This window comes from Hypanus sabinus, chromosome 4 (assembly GCF_030144855.1).
Source record: "Hypanus sabinus isolate sHypSab1 chromosome 4, sHypSab1.hap1, whole genome shotgun sequence".
Taxonomy (NCBI): domain Eukaryota; kingdom Metazoa; phylum Chordata; class Chondrichthyes; order Myliobatiformes; family Dasyatidae; genus Hypanus; species Hypanus sabinus.
The window spans coordinates 51,678,646-51,701,793 of record NC_082709.1 but is presented as its reverse complement, the minus strand read 5'-3'; the positions used below and the strand labels follow the sequence as shown (position 1 = coordinate 51,701,793).

General features: G+C 39.7%; 1 protein-coding gene across 3 annotated transcripts in view; it reads right to left on the bottom strand.

The window, feature by feature from the left end:
- Nucleotides 1–23,148, bottom strand: part of LOC132392757 (dynein regulatory complex protein 11-like) — a 185,850-nt gene that overhangs the window by 144,219 nt on the left and 18,483 nt on the right. For all 3 annotated transcript variants that reach the window (XM_059967073.1, XM_059967076.1, XM_059967074.1), the window contains exons 2-6: nucleotides 11,380–11,707; nucleotides 9,331–9,447; nucleotides 6,763–6,954; nucleotides 3,394–3,465; nucleotides 2,551–2,756 (exon numbers count right to left, since the gene is read on the bottom strand). In XM_059967073.1, coding sequence (XP_059823056.1) covers nucleotides 2,551–2,756; nucleotides 3,394–3,465; nucleotides 6,763–6,954; nucleotides 9,331–9,447; nucleotides 11,380–11,707 — 915 coding nt within the window. The remainder of the gene's footprint in view (nucleotides 1–2,550; nucleotides 2,757–3,393; nucleotides 3,466–6,762; nucleotides 6,955–9,330; nucleotides 9,448–11,379; nucleotides 11,708–23,148) is intronic.

Here is a 23,148-nt window from a genome sequence, read left to right as displayed (position 1 = left end):
GAGGTGAAATCATCGGACAAAGTCAGCATGGATTTGTGAAAGGAAAATCATGTCTGACGAATCTTATAGAATTTTTTGAAGATGTAACTAGTACAGTGGATAGGGGAGAGCCAGTAGATGTGGTATATTTAGATTTTCAAAAGGCTTTTGACAAGGTCCCACACAGGAGATTAGTGTGCAAACTTAAAGCACACAGTATTGGGGGTATGGTATTGATGTGGATAGAGAATTGGTTGGCAGACAGGAAGCAAAGAGTGGGAGTAAACGGGACCTTTTCAGAATGGCAGGCAGTGACTAGTGGGGTACCGCCAGGATCAGTGCTGGGACCCCAGTTGTTTACAATATATATTAATGATTTAGATGAGGGAATTAAATGCAGTATCTCCAAGTTTGCGGATGACACGAAGCTGGGCGGCGGTGTTAGCTGTAAGGAGGATGCTAAGAGGATGCAGGGTGACTTGGATAGGTTAGGTGAGTGGGCAAATTCATAGTAGATGCAACCTAATGTGGATAAATGTGAGGTTATCCACTTCGGTTGCAAGAACAGGAAAACAGATTATTATCTGAATGGTGGCCGATTAGGAAAAGGGGAGGTGCAATGAGACCTGGGTGTCATTGTACATCAGTCATTGAAGGTGGGCATGCAGGTACAGCAGGCGGTGAAAAAGGCAAATGGTATGTTGGCATTCATAGCAAAAGGATTTGAGTACAGGAGCAGGGAGGTTCTACCGCAGTTGTACAAAGCCTTGGTGAGACCGCACCTGGAGTATTGTGTGCAGTTTTGGTCCCCTAATCTGAGGAAAGACATTCTTGCCATAAAGGGAGTACAAAGAAGGTTCACCAGATTGATTCCTGGGATGGCAGGACTTTCATATGAAGAAAGACTGGATCGACTAGGCTTATACTCACTGGAATTTAGAAGACTGAGGGGGGAGCTTATTGAAACGTATAAAATTCTAAAGGGATTGGACAGGCTAGATGCAGGAAGATTGTTTCCGATGTTGGGGAAGTCCAGAACAAGAGGTTACAGGTTAAGGATAAAGGGGAAGCCTTTTAGGACCGAGATGAGGAAAAACTTCTTCACACAGAGAGTGGTGAATCTGTGGAATTCTCTGCTACAGGAAACAGTTGAGGCCGGTTCATTCACTATATTTAAGAGGAAGTTAGATATGGCCCTTGTGGCTAAAAGGATCAGGGGGTATGGAGAGAAAGCAGGTACAGGGTTCTGAGTTGGATGATCAGCTATGATCATACTGAATGGCGGTGCAGGCTCGAAGGCCCAAATAGCCTCCTCCTGCACCTATTTTCTATGTTTCTAACTGTTAATTAATTTCCATAGACACTGCCTGAACTGCTGAGTTCTTCCAGAATTTTGTGTGTGTGGATAACCATATAGGGCAGGGGTTTCCAACCTTCCAATGCCATGGACAAATACCATTAAGCAAGGGGTCCATGGACCTCAGGTTGGGAACCCCTGATATACAGGTTCAGAAAAAATAAGCTGCAGAGGTAAGGTATAATTAGTCACACTTTTCCCAGGGTAGGGGAGCCTAAATAGATGGGTATAGGCTTAAGAAAGGGGTAGGATTTAAAGGTGACTTGAGATTCAAATTTTTCATACAGAGGATCATGGGAATATAGGCGAGTTGCCAGTTTAGTTGTAGAGGTAAGTACAATTACAACATGTACAATACATTTGGACAGGTACATGTAAATAAAAGGTTTATGCAGGAATGGGAAAACACAGGCAAATGGACTAACTTAAGAAGACACTATTGACAAGTTGGACCAAAAGTCTGTTTCAGTGCTTTATAATAATGAAGCTATGACTAACTGGATGTCAAATTCAATGGCAAATCATCTACAGGGATGATGAGACACCATGGTAATGTAGCAACGCTATTACAGCTCGGGATGTCAAAGCTTGAAGTTCAATTCTGACATAATCCATAAGCAATCTGTATGTCCTCAGTGAGGAATGTGTGTGTTTTCTCCTGGTGCTTTGGGTTCCTCCCACAGTCCAAAGCAGGTTAATTGGTCATTGTAAATAGTCCAGTAATTACACTAAGGTTATATTGGGGGTTGTTTGGCTGCACAGCTTAAAGGGCTGGAAGGGCCTAATCCATGTTGTATATCAATAAAGAAATAAATCTGCTCAGAAAGGTAACTGGCAATGCCTGCAAAACATTTTCTTCTAATGATCATGAAAATTTATTCCATAAATTTTAAAATGTAGTTGGACAGACATTTGAGGATGAAGGCTTACAGGATTATAGACAAAAAAAAAATGTAAATGGCATCACATTATCCTACAAAATGCACTGATTCTATGACTGTAACTGTAACCTAAGATAACCTTATCTGTAACCACAGATAAGAGATTGTAGATACTGGAATCTGGAGCAAAAATCAAACTATTGGAGGAACTCAGTAGGTCACGCAGCATCTGTAGAGGGAAATGGACAGATTCCTGACCCACTAATTTCCTCCAGCAGATTGCAGTTAACCATAGAGAATCCAAAGTTATTCTACTAAATCCTATTCCCTTACCGGCATTCAATAAACCATTGTCTGATCTGCTCCTGTAAAGTTTCTTGAATATCTGGTCCCTCAACTGATCGTACTTGCTCCTTTATTGTAACCAAGGCTTGCTGGTATTCCACCTCATGTACTTCCTGTACCACCTGCCGTTGTTGATACACTTTCTGAGCTTGTAGTTGAGTTGAGCTAGGCTTATGAAAATCCGGAGGGGGTTCCTGAAAAACAAAAAAGTACAAATAAGTATTGGGGATGGGGAAGTGTAGATGCCTACTATCTGTCACCTACCAGCCTCTATCTAAACATCTGAATCTGGCTCCATCTGACCTGCCCATCATATAACATCATCTGGTTCCACTCATCACCCACCAACCTCTATCTCACCTGCTCCCTCTCAGTTCTATATGCTGACTATTTTCCCTCTACACTATCAGACTTGATACAGGATCTTGCCCAAAGTGTCAAATGTCCCTTTGCCTCCACAGATGCTGCTTGGCTTGCTCACATCCTCACACATTTTCATACTTTGCAAGACAAATAGTGCTGAATCTTGACTTCAGCACATCCATAATCTTACATTCTGCTGGCAGCTTTAAAACATTCCCAGAATTAAATGCTTAATTCTCACAGATGGCCATTGTATATTTAATCTTACAGAGGAAAATGTTGCAAGGTTTGAGGATATAGTATTACAAATTTCCAGCTGCAATAACTACAATAATCATTCTATCTTTAAAGCTTTGTAAGTTTGTCTTTCCTACAAATTTAATTCCTGTGTGGTTAATCTATGATCTCACAATTCATCTCAACATTATCTAGCAAAGGTTGCCTCCCAACCAAGTAATTTGCACTCACCATCTCAAGGAATATCATTTCCTCTGCCCGTTCTTTCTTGGTAATTTTCCTTTGAGTATATCCACGCCAAAGCTGAAAGATTAAGTATAATAGTTGTGATTGATGCTTGAGCAGGAAAAGAATGTATTTAGGTTGACTTTGAAATTATTGAGATAAAAACTATGTTGGTATATCTAACAATATACACCTCTACACATTTAAATTATTGCATTAAAATCATGTTAGTAATACAGCATTACCTCCAAAACTGAATAAAATGTGTATTAGAATTGTAAATACATGGTTCTTACAGGAAAACAAAATTTTAAGGTGTGAGTAATGGATTTGTTTTTCTTGGCATTCAAATGGAATAGCATTTCTTCAATTATATTACTTTCTGCTAAAGGATTAGATGTACTGGGAACTTGTACAAGCCTTCCAGGATAACAATATCATCATAAGTTGCATCTAACTTAGTAGTGACATTCATCAACTTAATGGTGATGAGAAAGCTATTTGAAGTGTATTTTCCTTATCAAAGGGACAGTTCATAATTTGATCTCCCATTCTTTTATGCCATGGAGAAACTAAGCAGACCTTAATGCTTAAAAATCTCTTTGTTCTCTTTTTAAGAGACAGAGCAGACCATTTGCCAGGAAACTTTAACAGGAGGTAACTTTTTACAGGAGGTTATGCCTGCCATCTTCTAAACATTTTTGTTCTCATTTTGAATCAATGTATAAGCTCAATGCTGATTCCAGAGACCCATATGCATTATCCCTACCCATATGCACTTCAGTGCGCTATCAAATGCTAAATCAACAACTAGTCTTGCACCAGCATAATGGAAGAGATAGAACAGCATAATTTAAATAAAAACTGACTTTTTAAACTGCATAGCTACATGTATCTCTCAATGTCATTCAGCTCATTCTTAGTCATAGTCATTGACATATTCATAGTCATAGAAGCACAGCACAGAAATAGGCACTTCAACCCATCTATCGGTTCTGAATTGTTATTCCGCCTAGTCCCATTAACCTGTACCCATATCATAGCAATCTCACTTTGGATGTACCCATCCAATGTTCTCTTAAATGTTGAAATCAAACTCACATCCACCACTTCTGCGGGAAGCTCACTGCACACTCTCATCACCCTGAGTGAAGAAATTCCTCCCTCATTAACCCCTTAAATATTTCACCTTTCACCCTTAATCCATGACCTCTAGTTCTAGACTCCGCCAACCTCAGTGGAAAAAGCCCGTTGTAACATTTACCATCTCTATACCCCTCATAATTTTGTATACCTCCATCTAATCTCCCAGATCCCTGTTGTTCTACCACAGTCCTCAATGCCCTACCATGGTGTCCCCACAAAGTACAACACCTAACACTTGTCTGCATTAGATGCCAACTTCCATTTTTCAGCAATTATTTCCAGCTGGTCGAGATTCATAGAGTTATACAGTAACAGTACAGAAATGGGCTCTTCTGTCTAACTTGTCCATGCAGATCAAGGTTCCTTCCTAACCCATTACCATTTGCCAGCATTTGCCCCATGGCCCTCTAAACCTTTCCTATCTATACACCTGTCGAAATACTTTCTTAAACGTTATAACTGTAACTGTCCCTATCACTTCCTCTGGCAGCTCATTCCATAGCCCACCATGTTCTGTGTGTAAAACCTGTTCCTCAGATCCTTTAAATCTTGCCCCTCTCACCTTTAAACTATGCCTTTTAGTGTTACACTCTCCTGTCCTGGGATAACATTGTGACTACATGATTCTGTCAATTAATTCAAGGATTGGGAACCAATCCAGTCTCTCCTTACAACTCAAGCCCAACAGTCTAATCTACATCTTTGTTGGTTCCAAGGCATCTGACCACAAGTCCCTACAAAGGATTACAAGGACTGCTGAGAGCACCATTGGGGTTTCTCATTCACCCATTACAGATACTTATCAGCAACACTCATACACAAGGTCCTTAGCATTTTCAGTGATCCCTTCCATTCGTTCAACAATCCTTTTGATGTACTGCAGCATTAGGACAAGAACTGTTAGCATGAGAAACAGCTTCTTCCTCCAAGCCAATTGAACTCCCTTCCACTCCTGAAGCCTCATTCAGAGGTATACATGTGTAGGGTTGAATGGAAATAAACTTGAACTTGTGAATCTTTTCTGTACTTCTAGGATTATTTTGTCTGCTGCACATTTCCTTATGCTGGAATAGTGATAGCAAGTGAACAAGTGAACTGTGGAGTGCTTTTGATGTCTATTAAATTTTAAAAATCAGCATGTGCAAGAGGAATAAAGTGATAAACAGCAGCGAAAATGCTTTTAATGCTGGTGGGGGACAGGGTATCATTGCTTTGTTGCTGCTTATGCGTGGGGGGAGCTGGGGAGGGGGCTTTGCGGTTTTAACTGCCATCCATTCTTTGGGCACTCCTTTGTTTTCGTGGATGGTTGCGAAGAAGAATTATTTCAGGATGTACATTGTATACATTTCTCTGACATTAGATGTACCTTTGAAACAACAGCCAACTGTGATCCAACACAATAGTAAGCATAAGCTACCAGAGGGGAACAGCAGGGAAAAAACAAAGAAAGAATCTTTACGGTCGTGTAGTGGTTAGCACACCGCTTTACAGTACCAGCAACCCGGGTTAAATTCCCACCACCGCCCGTAAGGAGTTTGTATGTTCTCCCCATGACTGCATAGGTTTCCTCCGGGTGCTCTGGTTTCCTCCCATATTCCAAAGACCTATCGGTTGGTAGGTTAATAGGTCGTTGTAAATTATCCCGTGAATTGGGGGATTGCTGAACAGTGCAACTCCAAGAGACAGAAGGTCAACTCCGCGCTGTATTTCAACAAATAAATAAATATGATTTTTTTTTGTCAAATGACTCTGGATGAGTTTCGCTACAAAATATTGAGTGTCTGTTTCTTGCCACAGACACTGACTGACCTTTTTGCCAGTGCAGGCTCTGTGTTATGCTCATTACCTTATAAAGTTACAGAAAAGTCATCAAAAAATTAAAATGCCACAAATACACTGAAATTTATTTCAATTCACCCACATGACATCAATCTCGCAGCATTCCTCTTATACTGCATTCCCCCTCAAAAGAAAAAGTTAGTGAAATGGTAATTTTTCTGCAAAAAATGAATATTAAAGCAGATCTAAAAGCTTTTTGAAAGAACTTCTTTGTCCAAATATTATTTACCAGAAAGACTGGCCAAAGTAGAACAGCAGAGCTCTTTAAGAGGCTAATGGATATAATGGGAAAACTGTGGGTGTCAATGGAAAGAATCATGATAAAACAAATCATCCTTTCTCCTCCTGATTTATAGAAACATGCTCTTAAATGAGAAGTGAAAATAAAACCTTTTCAATTAAGGTAGCAGCCATGTCAGGAGCCATTGCGCTTGCTCTTCGTTGTTTAGCTAAATTTTCTCTTTCTTCTTCCATTCGAATTTCCAGCATAAACTTAGCTCGCAACCGCCCCTGCCGAGCACGTTCGGCGATTTGAATAATTTGGATGGCTTCCTCTAGAATCAGTGGTTTTATACCAACTTCCTAAAATATATTAAAGAAAATATTAGAGATTTTGGCAAGTTTAATTTAATTGTGGATTTAAGATAATCAATCATTCTAATTCTTCTCTGACCTCTCTGATTAACAAGCCGTTTTTGTCCACAGAACTGCTGCTCACTAGATGTTTTCTGTTTTGCTTGCACCATTTTCTGTAAACTTTAGAGACTGCTGCGTGTGAAGACCTCAGGAGATCAGCAGTTTCTGAGATACTGAAACCACCCCATCTGGCATCAACAATCATTCCACGAACAAAGTCACTTAGATCATTTTGATTCACCATTGTTTGGTCTGAAGAACAAATGAACTCTTGACCATATCTGCATGATTTTATGCATTTTTGCTGCCACAATTGGCTCATTAGAGCAGGTATATAGATGTACCAAATAAAATGGCCACTAAGTACATATCAAGTTATAAGGATGTTGATTTCATAACTCCTGCTACAACTCTTTATAAAAAGAGGTGAGTCACTTAGGTAAATCTAAAATGATAAAAAAAAGTAAGGAACCTTAAAACTGTGCAGCCAAGAAGGATAAATCTCCTTAATCATAAGGCTGATTATTTTGTTGTATTGTACATAATTAAAGGAATGAAGATTCCTTAAAAGTCCTATTAAGCGATCACATCAGAATCTACCAAAGTCAATACTGATGAAGGAATACATGACAGATTTTAAGAACAAAAATTAACTGTAGGTTCAGAGTATAGACTCATAAAGCATGAAACCTCGATATTTGGCCAACCACATCCATGCCAATTAGTAGACAGCTGTCCAAATTTATGATTCCTTCAGTTGTTCCTATCTATATTGCTCATAATTTTATACACATGGTATTTCCTGTTTACAAGTGGGTTTTATTTTTACAGATGTCTGTAGGTCAATTTTGCCCATAATTCAGAAAATACATATAATCACTGAATACAGTAACCATACTTTGATGGTAGTGTAACAAGTGATACTAAATGAATACCAATTAGCATGAATATTTATTACAATAAGATAGGGGAAGACAAAAAGCACAGAATCAGGATAACTGACTCTAAATTGCTGGTTTCAATAGTCTTGAAGTATTGACAGAAGTTACATCATTTAAGTATGGTTGCACTGGTATTGACGAAACCAAAGCTTGTCAATTTCCACAGCTTTCTCAAATTCCCCTCAGATCTTCTCTAAACCTCCTACTTCTCAATGTATTCCTCCATGTATGCCCTCTTGTTTTAGCCCCTCCAACCAAAGTAAACAGTTACTGATTTTCTACCCTATCTCTCCCCCTCAACATTATGTATTTCACTTATCGGATCACTTCTCAGCCTTCTCTGATCCTGGGAAAACAAACCAAGCCCATCTATGACAGAAATGCTGGTGAAACATCCTGGTGAATCTCTCTGCATTCTCTCCAGCAAAGTTACATCCTTCCTATAAAGTGTGGCAACCAAAACTACTCATAATTCTCCAGGTATAACCAGTATTTTATTAAGCTGTAATATATTATATTCTACATCACAGTTGCTAAATGTAAATATCCTTTATGCCTTCATCATATTATCTACCTGTTTCTGCCATGTTCAGGGTTCTATGGATGTACTCCAAGATCCCTCCATTTAACAACACAGGCTTTATCATTACTGTGTATATTTTACTTTTATTTGACCTCCCAAATTGCCATACTTTGCATTTATCAGGACTAACTTCCACCTGCTATTGTACTCCTCAACTCAGAGTTTTGCAGCCGAGACAATTCTCTTCACTATCTAAAGCATCACAAATTTTCACGGCATTAGCAAGTTGACTGGAAGCAGGACTAGAATTAGAAGAAATTTATTCACTTAGGGTTAAAGAGTTAAAGAACTACTGTTTTATGGGACAAGTTTAATCCACTGGATGGGTTGGTAAGATTCTGGAATTGGAACAGAGGATGCAAAATAGAGTTCACCTAGCAATACACACAAAATGCTGGAGGAACTCAGGAGGCCAGGCAGCATCTACGGAAAAGGGTACAGTTGACGTTTCGTGCCGAAACCCTTTAGCAGGACAACCCTTCAGCATTCTGCTTAAGGGTTTTGGTCCGAAACGTTGACTGTACTCTTTTCTATAGATGCTGCCTGGCCTGCTGGGTTCCTCCAACATTTTGTGTGTGTTGCTTGGATTTCCAGAATCTACAAGTGTTCTCTTGTTTGTTCATTTAGCTACATTTCTGTGAGACTGGAAGAAAGAAAACAGACAAGTTCTGATTCCATTTTGTATGACCAGGTGCAAAGCACATCCTCTAGAGGAAAACAATTAAGACATTAAAATATAGCAGCTTCATTATTAAAGTAATAGCAGATGCAGATAAATATTTAATTTGCCCAACTAACCTTTTCCACTTGCATTGAGCTTTGCGATAATATTCGAGACAGAATGTTTTCTCTTTCCTTCATAATTTTTAATTTATTCTTCATAAAGTACCTGGGAATGGGGATCTCTAGGGCTTCCTGTGAAATTTAACTTAAAATTTAATAAAGTGCCTTGAAATTAAGCAAACAATTAAATACAATTAAATACTATACCAGTCCAATGAAAACCCCAAAGCATAAATAAGAAATACATATCATTCAATATAATTGTCATAAATTTTAATTACTTCTAAACTGATAACTCAGCTAAATCTTGACAGCATTTATAAATTAATCAATGGGAAACCATTTAAAATAAATGATACAAACTATAGCTTGTTTTGTTCTTTTGAATATCAAGCAAACAAATAATATTATATTATGTAATATTTTGATACTGAAAAATGCTCTGGCCTATGTACAATATGGTGATCTAGAATTATCAAATAACTACAACTGATCAGAAATGCTGTGAAACAAAAGAATGGTGGAAGACTGAAATGTCTGGCAGGTCAGGAAGCAAGCATCTCTAGAGATATTTACAATTCAGGTCAATGACTCAGGAGAGAACAAACAAAATGTCAATGGTACTGGCTGATAGAAGGTGAAAGCTAATGGCTAACAAGAGGTGTCCCCAAGGTGAGAAAAGTTGGAAAAGAAAGGAGCTGAAGTTACCATAAGTGAACAGGAAATAAAGTGTTGGAAATGTGAAACACAAGAATAGAATATCTGATTATCTGAATAGTGTGATAGGGTGGAGATATGTCTCTACCGAAGGATATGTCTCCTTCCCTAAGCTAGACTGCAGGTCAACCTTGAGTAAGGTATAGCACGTGCTTAGCATCCCCCCCCCCTCCCCGCCACCGATCAGGGTCACGTAAAGCCATGGGAGCAGGTGGTGGATGGTCGTATGAGCAGCTGGTGCACATCACAAGTCCTGGTTATGCCACACTGACGCTAGGCAGACAATCTCTGAATTGTATTAATAATGGCTGAGGTCACCCATCTTGTAAAGACACTGTTGAGAAAAAGGGAATGGCAAACCACTTCTGTAGAAAGATTTGTCAAGAACAATCATTGTCATGAAAAAAACACAATCGCTCACATTATATGACACACACAAAACGAATGAACCAACTAATTATCTGAAATAGTTTAATTCAGTGTTGAACCTGAAAGGCTATGAAGTGCCTAATCAGAAGATGAGCTCCTGCTCCTCAAGTTTACATTTAGCTTCATTAGAAGGGTGTCAGCAGTTAAAGGCAGTGATAGTAGGATGGAAAATTAAACTGGCAGGTATTTGAAGCGCAATGTCACCCTTGCAAGCAGAATGACAACATAAATGCAGAATGATCACCTAATTCACATTTGATCTCCCCAATATAGATGACAAGATAACATACTGTACTCAAAACTGGAAGAAATACACAAATCACTACTAACACAGAAAGAATATTTTATCCTTGAACAAAAGGGGAGTTGGTTTATTTCCTGTGATTGCAAGGGAACTACTCTGTAACGAGCAGTGGAAATTACAGGAGATGAAAAAGTTAATGTGGATAACTTTCACAATTCTGAGAGAAAAGAACAGATGTGTCATGACAGCATTAACTTGGAGATAACGAAAGTTAGGAATTTGGCTACACACACTTCCATCACAGGTCATGTTGGAGAGCTATGGGGCTGCATGTGGTGTAAAAGCCTTAAAGGTTAAATGATATTTGTGAGTACAACTGTTATTGAAATATTGTATTTTTAAAACCCACTCTGAACTTGGGAAGTATTCGTATCTGATTTGTTTAAAAGCTTTACTTCTACATTGACTAAAAGAAAGCAATCCTTCAGTTAATTTCTCTCAAGCCAGCATCAGATTCTTATGAAGGGAACTATGATGAAACACTAACTCTGTTTCTTTCCTCAGATAATGTGTGACCTGCTGTAAAATGTCAACATCATCTGTTCTTAAGTCACAGACAGACCCACTTCATTGTCCTTTTCTTGGTTTTAAATGAATGATGGAATCTCACTCACCGGGGTTAGCTTGAGATCCTGCAGTATATCATCATAATAGTGAAACTCAGAGAACTCCAGTTTCACCATTTCATTCTTTAGCTCAAGAATTCTGCCCATAACACCCTCAAGTACATGGTGGATAATCCGTCTCTTTTGAGGATGCATTATCTGCTCATAGAGGTCTTCCATATTGCGAAAAATCTGTACATACTTAATGTAGAAGGCTGCCAGCATCTGGAAGATCATCATGCGGTCAGTAAGTGATTTGGCATCATGAGAAGAGAATTCCTCCTTCAGAAGATCATTAAGTGCCTCATGGGTGTCAGCCCACATCTTATTAAAGGTACTGTAATGCAATAATGTTAAAAAATGATATGAATAGCAGACAAAACTTGAGCTACAACTGCATTCAATATTAAATGTGTCAGAAATAAATCACAGAATCAATGAACCGTCGAGAAGATGCCAGTCAAGCACGTACATCATTTGTGTAGGCCATTTCATAGCTCACCAATGTCTTACAGAACTTCAACATAACATCCCATCTCCTGTACTCAATACTTTGATTTATGAAGGTCAATCTTTTATGACCCTGTCTACCTGTGATGCCACTTACAATGAATTATGAACCTATATTCCTAGATCCCTTTGTTCTCCCACACTCCTCAATGCCCTTCTGTTCAGTGTGTAAGACATACTATAAGTGGTCCTACCGAAGTGCAACACTTTACACTTATCTGCATTAAGTTCCACCTGCTATTCTTCATCCGATTTGCAGTTAGTCCGCAAGCCATGATAGCCTTTCTTGCTGTCCATTACACCCCCAATCTTGGTGTCATTTGCAAATTTGCTGATCCAATTAACCACATTATTGTCCAGGTTGTTGATACAGATGACAAACAACAATGGACCCAGCACCAATCCCTGTGGCACTCCATTAGTCACAGGCCTGCAGTCATAGAGACAGCCCTCTACTACCACTCACTGGCTTTTCCCACAAAGCCAATGCCTAATCCAGTTTACTACCTCATCTTGAATGCCAAACAACTGAACCTTTTGGCTAACATCCCATGCAGGACCTTGTCAAATGCCTTGCTAACATCCACATAAATAACATCCACTGTCTTGCCTTCATCAACTTTTCTGGTAACTTCCTCAAAAAATTCTATAAGATTGGTTAGACAGAACCTTCCACACAGGAATCCAGCTGACTATCCTAAATTAATCCTTGTCTATCCAAATACTTATTTATCCAGTGCTACAGAATACCTTCTAATAAGTTTCCCACTACTCATCAACCTATAATTTCCTGGTTTACTTTTTGAGCCTTTCTTAAACAGCAGAACAACATTGGCTATCTCCCAATTCTTGGGTACCTCATCTGACACTAAGGATGATCTAAGTATCTCTGCCAGGGCCCCAGCAATTTTTGCACATGCAGTCTGCAGGGTCTAAGGGATTTATCAACTCTAATTTGCCTCAAGACAGCAAATACCTCCTCCTCTGTAATCTGTATCAGGTCCATGAAGTTGATGCCTCTTTGACTCTGTGTCCATGTCCTGAGTAAATACAGGTGCAAAAGTTTATTTAAGATCTCCCCCATCTCTTTTGGCTCTACACATCGATTACCATTCTGATCTTCCAGTGGAACAATTTTGTTCTTTGCAATCCTTTTCCTCTTAATATATCAGTAGAATCCCTTAAGATTCTCATTCATCTTACCTGCTAAGGTGATCACCTCCCTTCTTTTAACCCTCCTGATTTCTTTCTTACGTGTTCTCTTGCATTTCTTACACTCCATAAGCACCTCAGCTATTCCTACCTGCCTATAACTGTTATGCACTTCCTTTTCTTTTTTTTTAAAACCAGGGCTTCAATATAACTTGAAAACAAAGGTTTCCTAAACTTGCTACCTTTACCTAGTTTCCTGACTGTTACATACCCTGTGGGTATCTTTTGACTGTCTTATGACCACGATGTAATGGTCTTGTGATGGTGGGGTGATGTAATTTCCCACCAGTTTAGGTCACGTGATGACCTGTTCCAACAGGTATAAACTCCTACTGTGACGCAGGAGTTTTTTGTGTTGTGACGTCACTTAAGTCGTCAGTTACTCTGTTATGCCGCGCATTTGGTTTCATGATGTAGTTTTGTTTTAAAGCTGAGTTTTACTTTCTATTGTAAGTTGTGCCAGCAGTTTTTAAAGTCACTGCCAGTTATGTTTGATGTATCTTTGATTTAATTTTAAAGTCTAAGTATTGGATAATGAAGATTTATCTAGGTACGGGAACCTGAAGGATCAAGTAAAGTTGGTGTCATCGGTGGTAATACAGGGTTGACCTTATTGAATCTTTGTTCAAGGAATTAGTAACCTGCATCCAAGATAATCCCTGCTATAAGAGTAGAAAGGATTGGGGCAGTGTCATTCGCTAAGGAAAAGGTCAGTTCCTTTAAGCCATTTTTATTTCCTTCATCGTAAATCCTCTGGGCAAGGCATATTACGGCTAGGATCAGCAATAACGTCATGTCGTTAAGGAATTCATTACTTCAGGAAAGTCTCTCCTAATTGACTGTGTAAATCATTTGAACTTTCGCATTTACCATTTTTAAGAACTGTGTTCGCATTTATCGCTTTAAGAACTGTTCGAGTTGCCATATACAAGTTAACTTCTGTTTAAGTTAGTTGTTTGTTTATTTTTCATTTGTTTTTGAACTGAGTTTAAATAAATGTTTCTTTGTTTATAAAAACCTGACTCAATTCTATATTCACTGTTGCCGTATCATAACATGACAGGTACATACAAACTTCGTACTCTCAAAATTTCACTTTGAAGGCCTCCCACTTAGCAGGTACACTTTTGCCAGAAAACAGCCTGTCCCAATTCACACTTGTCAGATCCTTTCTAATGACATTGGAATTTGCCTTTTTCCAATTTAGAATCTCAACCCGCAGACTAGACCTACCTTTTTGTATATCTTCTTTGTAACTAATGGCATTGTGATCACTAGATACAAAGTGTTTCCCTACACAAGCTGTTGTCATCTGCCCTGTCTCATTCCCTAATATTAGATCAAGTATAGCTTGCTCTCTCCTTCGGACTTCTATGTACTGATTAAGAAAACTTTCCTGAACACATATGACAAACCTTTTCCCATCTAGTCCTTTCACAGTATGGAAGTCCCAGTCAACATGTGGAAAGTTAAAATCACCTGTCATAACAACCCTTATGTTTCTTGCAACAGTCTGCCAGCTCTCTGCAAATTTGTTCCTCTAGATCCCTCGGACTGTTGGGTGGTCTGTACTACAGCCCCCTTAATGTGGCCATACCTTTCTTATTTAACATAGCACATAGAACAGTACAGCACAGTACAAGCCCTTTGGCCCACAATGTTGTGCCAACCCTTAAACCCTGCCTACACCCTAAATTCCTCTATATACCTGTCTCGTAGTCTTTTAAATTTCACCAGTGTATCTGCCTCCACCAGTGACTCAGGCACTGCATCCCACGCACCAACCACTCTCTGAGTTAAAAACCTTCCTCTAATATCCCCCTTGAACTTTCCACCCCTTATCTTAAAGCTATGTCCTCTTGTATTGAGCAGTAGTGCCCTGGGAAAGAGCCACTGGCTGTCCACTCTATCTATTCCTTTTACTATCTTGTATACCTCTACCATGTCTCCTCTCATTCTCCTTCTCTCCAGAGAGTAAAGCCTTAGCTCCCTTAGTCTCTGATCATAATGCATACTCTCTAAACCAGGCAGCATCCTGGTAAATCTTCTCTGTACCTTTTCCAATACTTCCACATCCTTCCTATAGTGAGGCGACCAGAACTAGACACAATTACTGCAACTGTGGCCTAACCAGAGTTTTATAGATAGATAGATAGATAGATACTTTATTCATCCCCAAGGGGAAATTCAACATTTTTCCAGTGTCCCATACACTTATTGTAGCAAAACTAATTACATACAGTATTTAACAGTATAAATATGATATGCATCTAAAATCACCCTCCCAAAAAGCATTAATAAATAGCTTTTAAAAAGTTCTTAAATAGTTTACTAAAGTGCATTGAGTGGTAACTTAAGCTCAGTCCTAACCCCGACACTTTAACATGTCTTGCCCCTAGTGGTTGAATTGTAGAGCCGAATGGCGTTGGGGAGTAATGATCTCTTCATCCTGTCTGAGGAGCATTGCATTGACAGCAACCTGCCGCTGAAGCTGCTTCTCTGTCTCTGGATGGTGCTGTGCAGAGGATGTTCAGAGTTTTCCATGATTGACCGTAGCCTACTCAGCGCCCTCCTCTCTGCCACCAATGTCATACTCTCCAGGTCTATGCCCACGACAGAGCCCGCCTTCCTTACCAGCTTATTAAGACGTGAGGCGTCCCTCTTCTTAATGCTGCCTCCCCAGCACGCCACCACAAAGAAGAGGGCGCTCTCCACAACTGACCGATAGAACATCTTCAGCATCTCACTACAAACATCTCACTATAGAGCTGCATCATTACTCCACAACTCTTAAACTCTATCACTCGACTTATGAAAGCTAGCACTCCATAAGCTTCTTAACTACCCTATCTACCTGTGAGGCAACTTTCAGGGATCTGTGGACATGTACCCCCAGATCCCTCTGCTCCTCCACACTCTCAAGTAATCTGCTATTTACTTTGTACCCTACCTTGGAGCTTGTCCTTCCAAAGTGTACCACCTCACACTTCTCCAGGTTGAACTCCATCTGTCACTTCTCAGCCCACTTCTGCATTCTATCAATGTCTCTCTGTGATCTTCGACAATGCTCAACACTATCCACAACACCACCAACCTTTGTGTCGTCTGCAAACTTGCCAACCCACCCTTCTACTCGCTCATCCAGGTCGTTAATAAAAATCACGGAAAGTAGAGGACCCAGAACCGATCCTTGTGGGACACCACTAGTCACAACCCTCCAATCCGAATGTACTCCTTCCACCACAACCCTCTGCTTTCTGCAGGCAAGCCAATTCTGAATCCACCTGGCCAAACTTCCCTGGATCCCATGCCTTCTGACTTTCTGAATGAGCCTACTGTAATCCCTATCAGAAGGGTTTAGTAGCCGTCATTTATAATATAATCATGGAAATACAACCAGGGATGTCAGATTTTTATCTTTATATTATCTTTATTTTATCTTTTTATTTTTATATTATTAAGAATGAATGGGAAAAACAACTTCAATGTCCTTTACCTGCAAAGCAATGGGAGAAAATTTTACAATTAGTTAACTCCTCTTCTATTTGTGCCAAAGATGCACTAATACAATTCAAGGTGGTACATAGGGCTCATATGTCCAAGGACAAACTTGATCAATTTTATTCTCATGTTAACCCAATCTGTGACAGATGTCACTCTGAAGTAGCCTCATTGACTCACATATTTTGATCTTGCCCTTGCTTGCAAAAATACTGGAAAGATACTTTTGGTATTATTTCAACAGTTTTGAATATTAACTTGCAACTTCATCCTATTACTGCAATTCTTGGCTTATCAATGGTGGATAACAGTTGTTTATCCCCCTCAGCTCGGCGGATGATTGCATTTGTCACACTAATGGCTAGAAGATCTATTCTACTGAACTGGAAAGAAATTAACCCCCAACTACATTTCAATGGTTTTCCCAAACTATTTCTTGTTTGAGTTTAGAAAAAATTAGAAGTGTCATTTTTGACCCTTCAGTCAAATTTGAAGATACCTGGAGACCATTTATTCAACATTTTCATATGAGTTAAAATGACCTTTCCCAAACCTTTTTCTTATCATCTTTAATTATTTGGATAGGGGTGCAGAGTTATTGACATGATATAATACAATAACCCATGTCGGTAAGGTTAGTTTTTTTTATTCACTTTTTTTGTGTTTTTTTTCCATTTTTCCATTTCTGTAACACGCTATGAGTTTGGGAGATTATTATATTTGGGTTATTAACTGCTTGCATTTGTATTTTAGCCTTATTAATTATGTACTCTCAAGCTCTCTGTATTTGATGTTTTTCTTCTTATGTTTATTTGAAAACTAATAAAAAGATTTAAAAAGAAGAAAGAAAGAAAGCCTACCGTGTGGTACCTTGTCAAATGCCTTACTAAAGTCCATGTAGATCATATCCACTGCACTACACTCATCTATATGCCTGGTCACCTCCTCAAAGAACTCTATCAGGCTTGTAAGACATGATCTGCCCTTCACAAAGCCATGCTAACTGTCCCTGATCAGACCATGATTCTCTAAATGCCCGTAGATTCTATCTCTAACAATCTTTTCCAACAGCTTTCCCACTACAGACGCAAGGCTCACTGGTCTATAATTACCTGGACTATCCCTACTACCTTTTTTAAACAAGGGGACAACATTTGCCTCCAACCCTCGTACCATTCCCGTGGACAACGAGGACACAAAGATCTTAGCCACAAGCTCAGCAATCTCTTCCCCCGCCTCGTGAAGCAGCCTGGGGAATATTCCGTCAGGCCCCAGGGACTTACCCATCCTAATGTATTTTAACAACTCCAACACCTCTTCTCCCTTAATACCAACATGCTCCAGAACATCAGCCTCACTCATATTGTCCTCACCGTCATCAAGTTCCCTCTAATTGGTGAATACCAAAGAGAAGTATTCATTGAGGACCTCGATCACCTCCACAGCCTCCAGGCACATCTTCCCATCTTTATCTCTAATTGGTCCCATCTTCACTTCTGTCAACCTTTTGTTCTTCACATAATTGAAGAATGCCTTGGGGTTTTCCTTTACCCTACTTGCCAAGGCCTTCTCATGCCCCCTTCTTGCTCTCCTCAGCCCCTTCTTAAGCTCCTTTCTCACTATCCTATATTCCTCAATAGACTCATCTGATCCTTGCTTCCTAAACCTTACATATGCTGCCACCTGACTAGATTCTCCACCTCACTTGTCACCCATGGTTCCTTCACCCTACCATTCTTTATCTTCCTCACTGGGACAAATTTATCCCTAACATCCTGCAAGAGATTCCTAAACAACAACCACTTGTCTATTGTACATTTCCCTACAAAAACAACATCCAAGTTCACACCTGCAAGTTCTAGCCTTATAGCCTCATAATTTGCTCTTCCCCAATTAAAATTTTTCCTGTCCTCTCTGATTCTATCCTTTTCCATAATAATGTTAAAGGCCAGAGAGCAGTGGTCACTGTCCCCCATATGCTCACCCACTGAGAGATCTGTGACCTGACCCTTACTTCTTACTAGATGAGTTCTGTAGTCTGTCCTGACTGAGCACTGCCGTGACATTCTCCCTGACTAGTAATGCCACCACTCATCCTTTAGTCCGTCCTGCTCTGTCGGGTCTAAAACAACGGAATCCCAAAATATTGATCTGCCAGACCTGCCCCTCCTGCAACCAAGTCTCACTAATGGCTACCTATCATAATTCCAGGTGTTGATCCATGTCTTGAGCTCATCTGCCTTCTCTATGATATTTCTTGCATTGAAGTATATGTAGCTCAGGATATTCGTTGCACCATACACAACCTTTTGGTTCCGGACAGTGCCAGAGGTCTTAACAACATCTGTCTCCACAACCTCCCCACTAACTATTCTGGAACTCTGGTTCCCACCTGTCCCGTACGGCCATAACATCACAACTTTAGCATTCGATTCCGCAACCAATGAAAGCAACCATGCCTTATGCTTTCTTCAAAGATAGGTATCTATATATGTCACTGCTTTCAGGGAACAGTATACTTGTAGTTCTATATCCCTCTGTTCTCCAAACCTCACCGGGGCCATTTACTGTGCCATTCCTGACTTGATTTAACTTACTAAAATGAAACATTTTACACCTGTCCAAGCTAAATTCCATCTGACCCACTTTCCCAGTCGTTCTACATCCTGTTGTAATCTAGATAATCTTCTTTGTCCAGGATATCACCAATTTTGGTGTCATCCACAAACGTATTAGCCATGCCAACTACGTTGTCATCCAAATCATTAATATGTATAATCAACAATAGTGGACCCAACATTGATCCCTGCAACCCACCTCCCATCACAGGTCCAGTCTGAGTACAAGCCTCCAATACCAAGCGAACTTTGTATGCAATTAGCAAGCTCACCCTGAACCTTATGTGATTTAATCTTCTGAACCAGCCTACCACATGGGACCTTGTCAAAGACCCTGCAAAGGTTCATGTAGACAGGTCTAATGCTCTGCCCTTGTCCACCTTCTTCATCACCTCTTCAAAATACTCAGTTAAGTTTATGAGATGTGATTTCTCCAAACGCAAGACATGGTTACGATCCCTAATTAGTCCTAATTATGATCCCTAATTTGTTATTCCCAAAATTCAGGTAGATCCTGCCTCAGATTCCCTTCAGTAATTTTCACACTACTGATGCTAGGCTCATCACCCTAAATTTCTCTGGTTTAGCCTTGCAGCCATTCTTAAATAAAGGCACAATATTAGCCACCCTCCACTATGCCCATACTTCACCCATAGCCAATGATGACACATATTCAGTAGTTCTACTAAGGCCCCAGCTTTTAGTTAAATTTCAGTTTTTTTAAACTAGTTTTGTAGTTCATATTATGTTAGCAGTAAAGTGGTGCTTAATTTAATCCATACTTTTAATTAAGAGGGCAAGGCAACATACCAGATATGAAGCATTCATGGGTTCCTGTCCATTAAATTTAAGTCTTCCAGTGTAGTTTAATTGAATTTCTATCAATTGCAAAAGAGGCATGCTATATTACGAAGGTGTGGTCATAGAACTTATTAACTGTTATGAAGTTACAATTAGACCTTAGAGGAAACATTAATTTTAAGCTTTGCTTTCCAAATTCATGCAATTCTTTGTACAAAAGATTTTTATTTTCTTGTAAGCAACCTGGACTGTCACTGATTCTTCTATGTTTACAGAAGCATTTGATAATATTCTCCAATTCTGATTGCAGAGAACTGCGTTACCTTAATTTACTCTCTTAGTACTCTCCTTTTGATATATTTAGTCATAATCTCTACCCAATTTCTACATTAATTTCACCATTTGGTTCCTTGAGGTTGTTATTGCCAGAAGTGGAAGTGAAGATACGTTCCCACTGCCTATTAAACATTCCCAATGGCATGCACCTCAAAGTGCTTCTGACAACCAAGTCCAACTCCTGACTTTCACATGCAGCTTAGCTACTAAACCTGGCGAAACCATTTCTATTGAAAGAAGAAGGGGAAAGGTTGGTTACTTGTGCCTTAAAACCAGTCACTTCAGGCAAACAGGGCTTGTCAGCCGTGGTCAGCAGCTCACATAGAAGGGAAACTCTGATCTCAAACCTCCACTGCCCTGCAGCTACATTCACTCACGGAAAAGACATTGGGATGAAGTCCTTAGGAAAATTCCTGAGATGGAATGCCTAAGGCAGTCCTGCATTGAGCTCAATACTGACTAGCAACTCCTGCGACACTGCTGGTGATAAACTGCTTCAATCTCTGGTGTTCCCTTGGATTTATCAGCTGCGTGGAGAGGGGAAGCCTGCTAAATAGCAATGGTTTGCTCTCCATATCATACAGCCCTGGATTGCATACTGGCTTGCATATCACTTAGACAGGTGGGATGTAACATCTATAGTTGACTCTGACCAACAGAGGTCCTCAATATCAACAGATTCTAGTCATGAACACCAGGGATTGAGAATGATCTTGGCATGAAGCTGTACAACTTGGAAGAAGGGTGATAGTACAGTGAATAATTTTCCATGAGCAACACACACAAAATGCTGGTGGAATACAGCAGGCCAGGCAGCATCTACAGGGAGAAGCGCTGTTGACGTTTCAACCTCTTATTTGATGTGACAGATGTTATAAAATACGTAGCCACTTTATAAACCATGGGATTTAACTGCCAATGCAAAATTACAAAAATCAATACATAACTGTACAAACACGCTGGAGGAACTCAGCAGGTCAGACACGGATGCTGTCCGACCTGCTGTGTTCCTCCAGTGTGCTTGTACATGCTGATTTGACCCCAGCATCTGCAGAGTACTTTGTGTTCAATACCTAATTGGTTTGATGGTAGGAAGCAGAGTAGAAGGCTGTTTCTCAGCCTGCAGGCAAAAGTGCTGGGTCATTGCTCCAGCATTTATATAAATTATTTTGATGAAAATATGCAAGACATGGTTAAAAAGTCTGTAGTTTGTAGGTGACACTAAAATAGGTGGTATCATAGACGAATGAAGGATATCCAAAATTACAAGGGGACCTTGATCAGTTCTATAGACGGGCCCTCATCACTGTCCACTTTCAATTCAATCTACAAAGTCACCATAGATCCAATGTGCCTTAATCTTCCAGATCAGCTTGCCATGACAGACTTCATTAAATGACTTACTGAAGTCCATTTATCCAACATCTATTCACCTACCCTTATGAAGCTTCTTCATCATTTTCTCAAAAGACTCAATCAAATTTGTGAGAAGACCTCTGCTGCATAAAGCCATGCCAAATGTCCCTAATGATTATCCTTTTCTTCCAAATACAAGCAGATCCTAGCACCAAGTATCTTCTCCAATAATTTTTGTCTCTTGGAATTAAAGCTCATGGTAATATAAATTGCCATGTTATCCCTATTGTACTTCTTAAACAAAGGAACAACATTAGTTCTTCTTCAGCCCTCTGACTAAAAATCTTTAAGTGGTCCCACCAATCTCCTCTTGTCTCCAGTAACATGGCTGTACTTCCACTTCTAGCATATTAGCAGAGACTAAAGATCACAGCACCAGTGTTGAGGACCAAGAAGGTGAAGTCAAGGGAGGTGGAGGAGCATTTACACAACTGCTTTGAGTCAGCGGTCTGGACAAAATTCAGAGATTCATCTTCAACTCTGAATGAATGCAGCACAGTGGTCACCAGGTTCATTAAGACCCATGTGGATGAGTGCGTGCCTTTGAGAACATATCAGACATACCCAATCCAAAGCCATGGCTAAACCAGAAGATTTGTACTCAGATGAAGGCTAGAGCAGTGGCACTCAAGACCAGTGATCTAGAACTATACAAGAAGTACAGGTACGACTAGCTTAGCAATGAGAAAGCAATTCCCATTGAGGTTGGTGACGGCATCGTTCTTCCCCTCCACCATTAGATTCTGAACAGACAATGAACTCGTGAATGCTACCCCAGTATTTTTCGCCTCTCTTTTTACAATACTTATTTAATTTTCTGTGTTTTTATACAGAATATACTTCTCTCATTGTAATGCATCATACTGCAGCCACAAAACAACAAATTTTGTGACACATGTCAGTTATATTAAACCCGATTCTGATTCAACATCCAGGCAAGGATAAATGCAGTGGTGTGTGATCAAACCAGGACAATGGAGACCTTTGAAGTAGACCTCTTGAGCAAATTTTGCCCATTACAGTCAGGTCAGAATGACTAATGGCAGTCTAATCAACCTAGAACACAGCTTCCGTTCACACAGTAGGGGGTGCTGGAGACAAATGAGATAATGGAAGGATGTGAAATACACCCAACAACTAAGGGATAATTGTTATACTAACTTCAAAATGTCATCAGTTATCACTTCAAGTTTCAATTGACTTCTAACAGTTCTATTGTAAACAACGATTAATCATGCTAGTGAGGAATTGAAACATATACAATTTTCCAAATCATCAATACCCATAACTGTTAAGCCAATTGTGCATAAAAATAATGAGTTTTCTGTCCTGGCTTCAGAGCAGTATGGTGACAGGGATCATGCTGTTCTCCTTGTGCACAAGT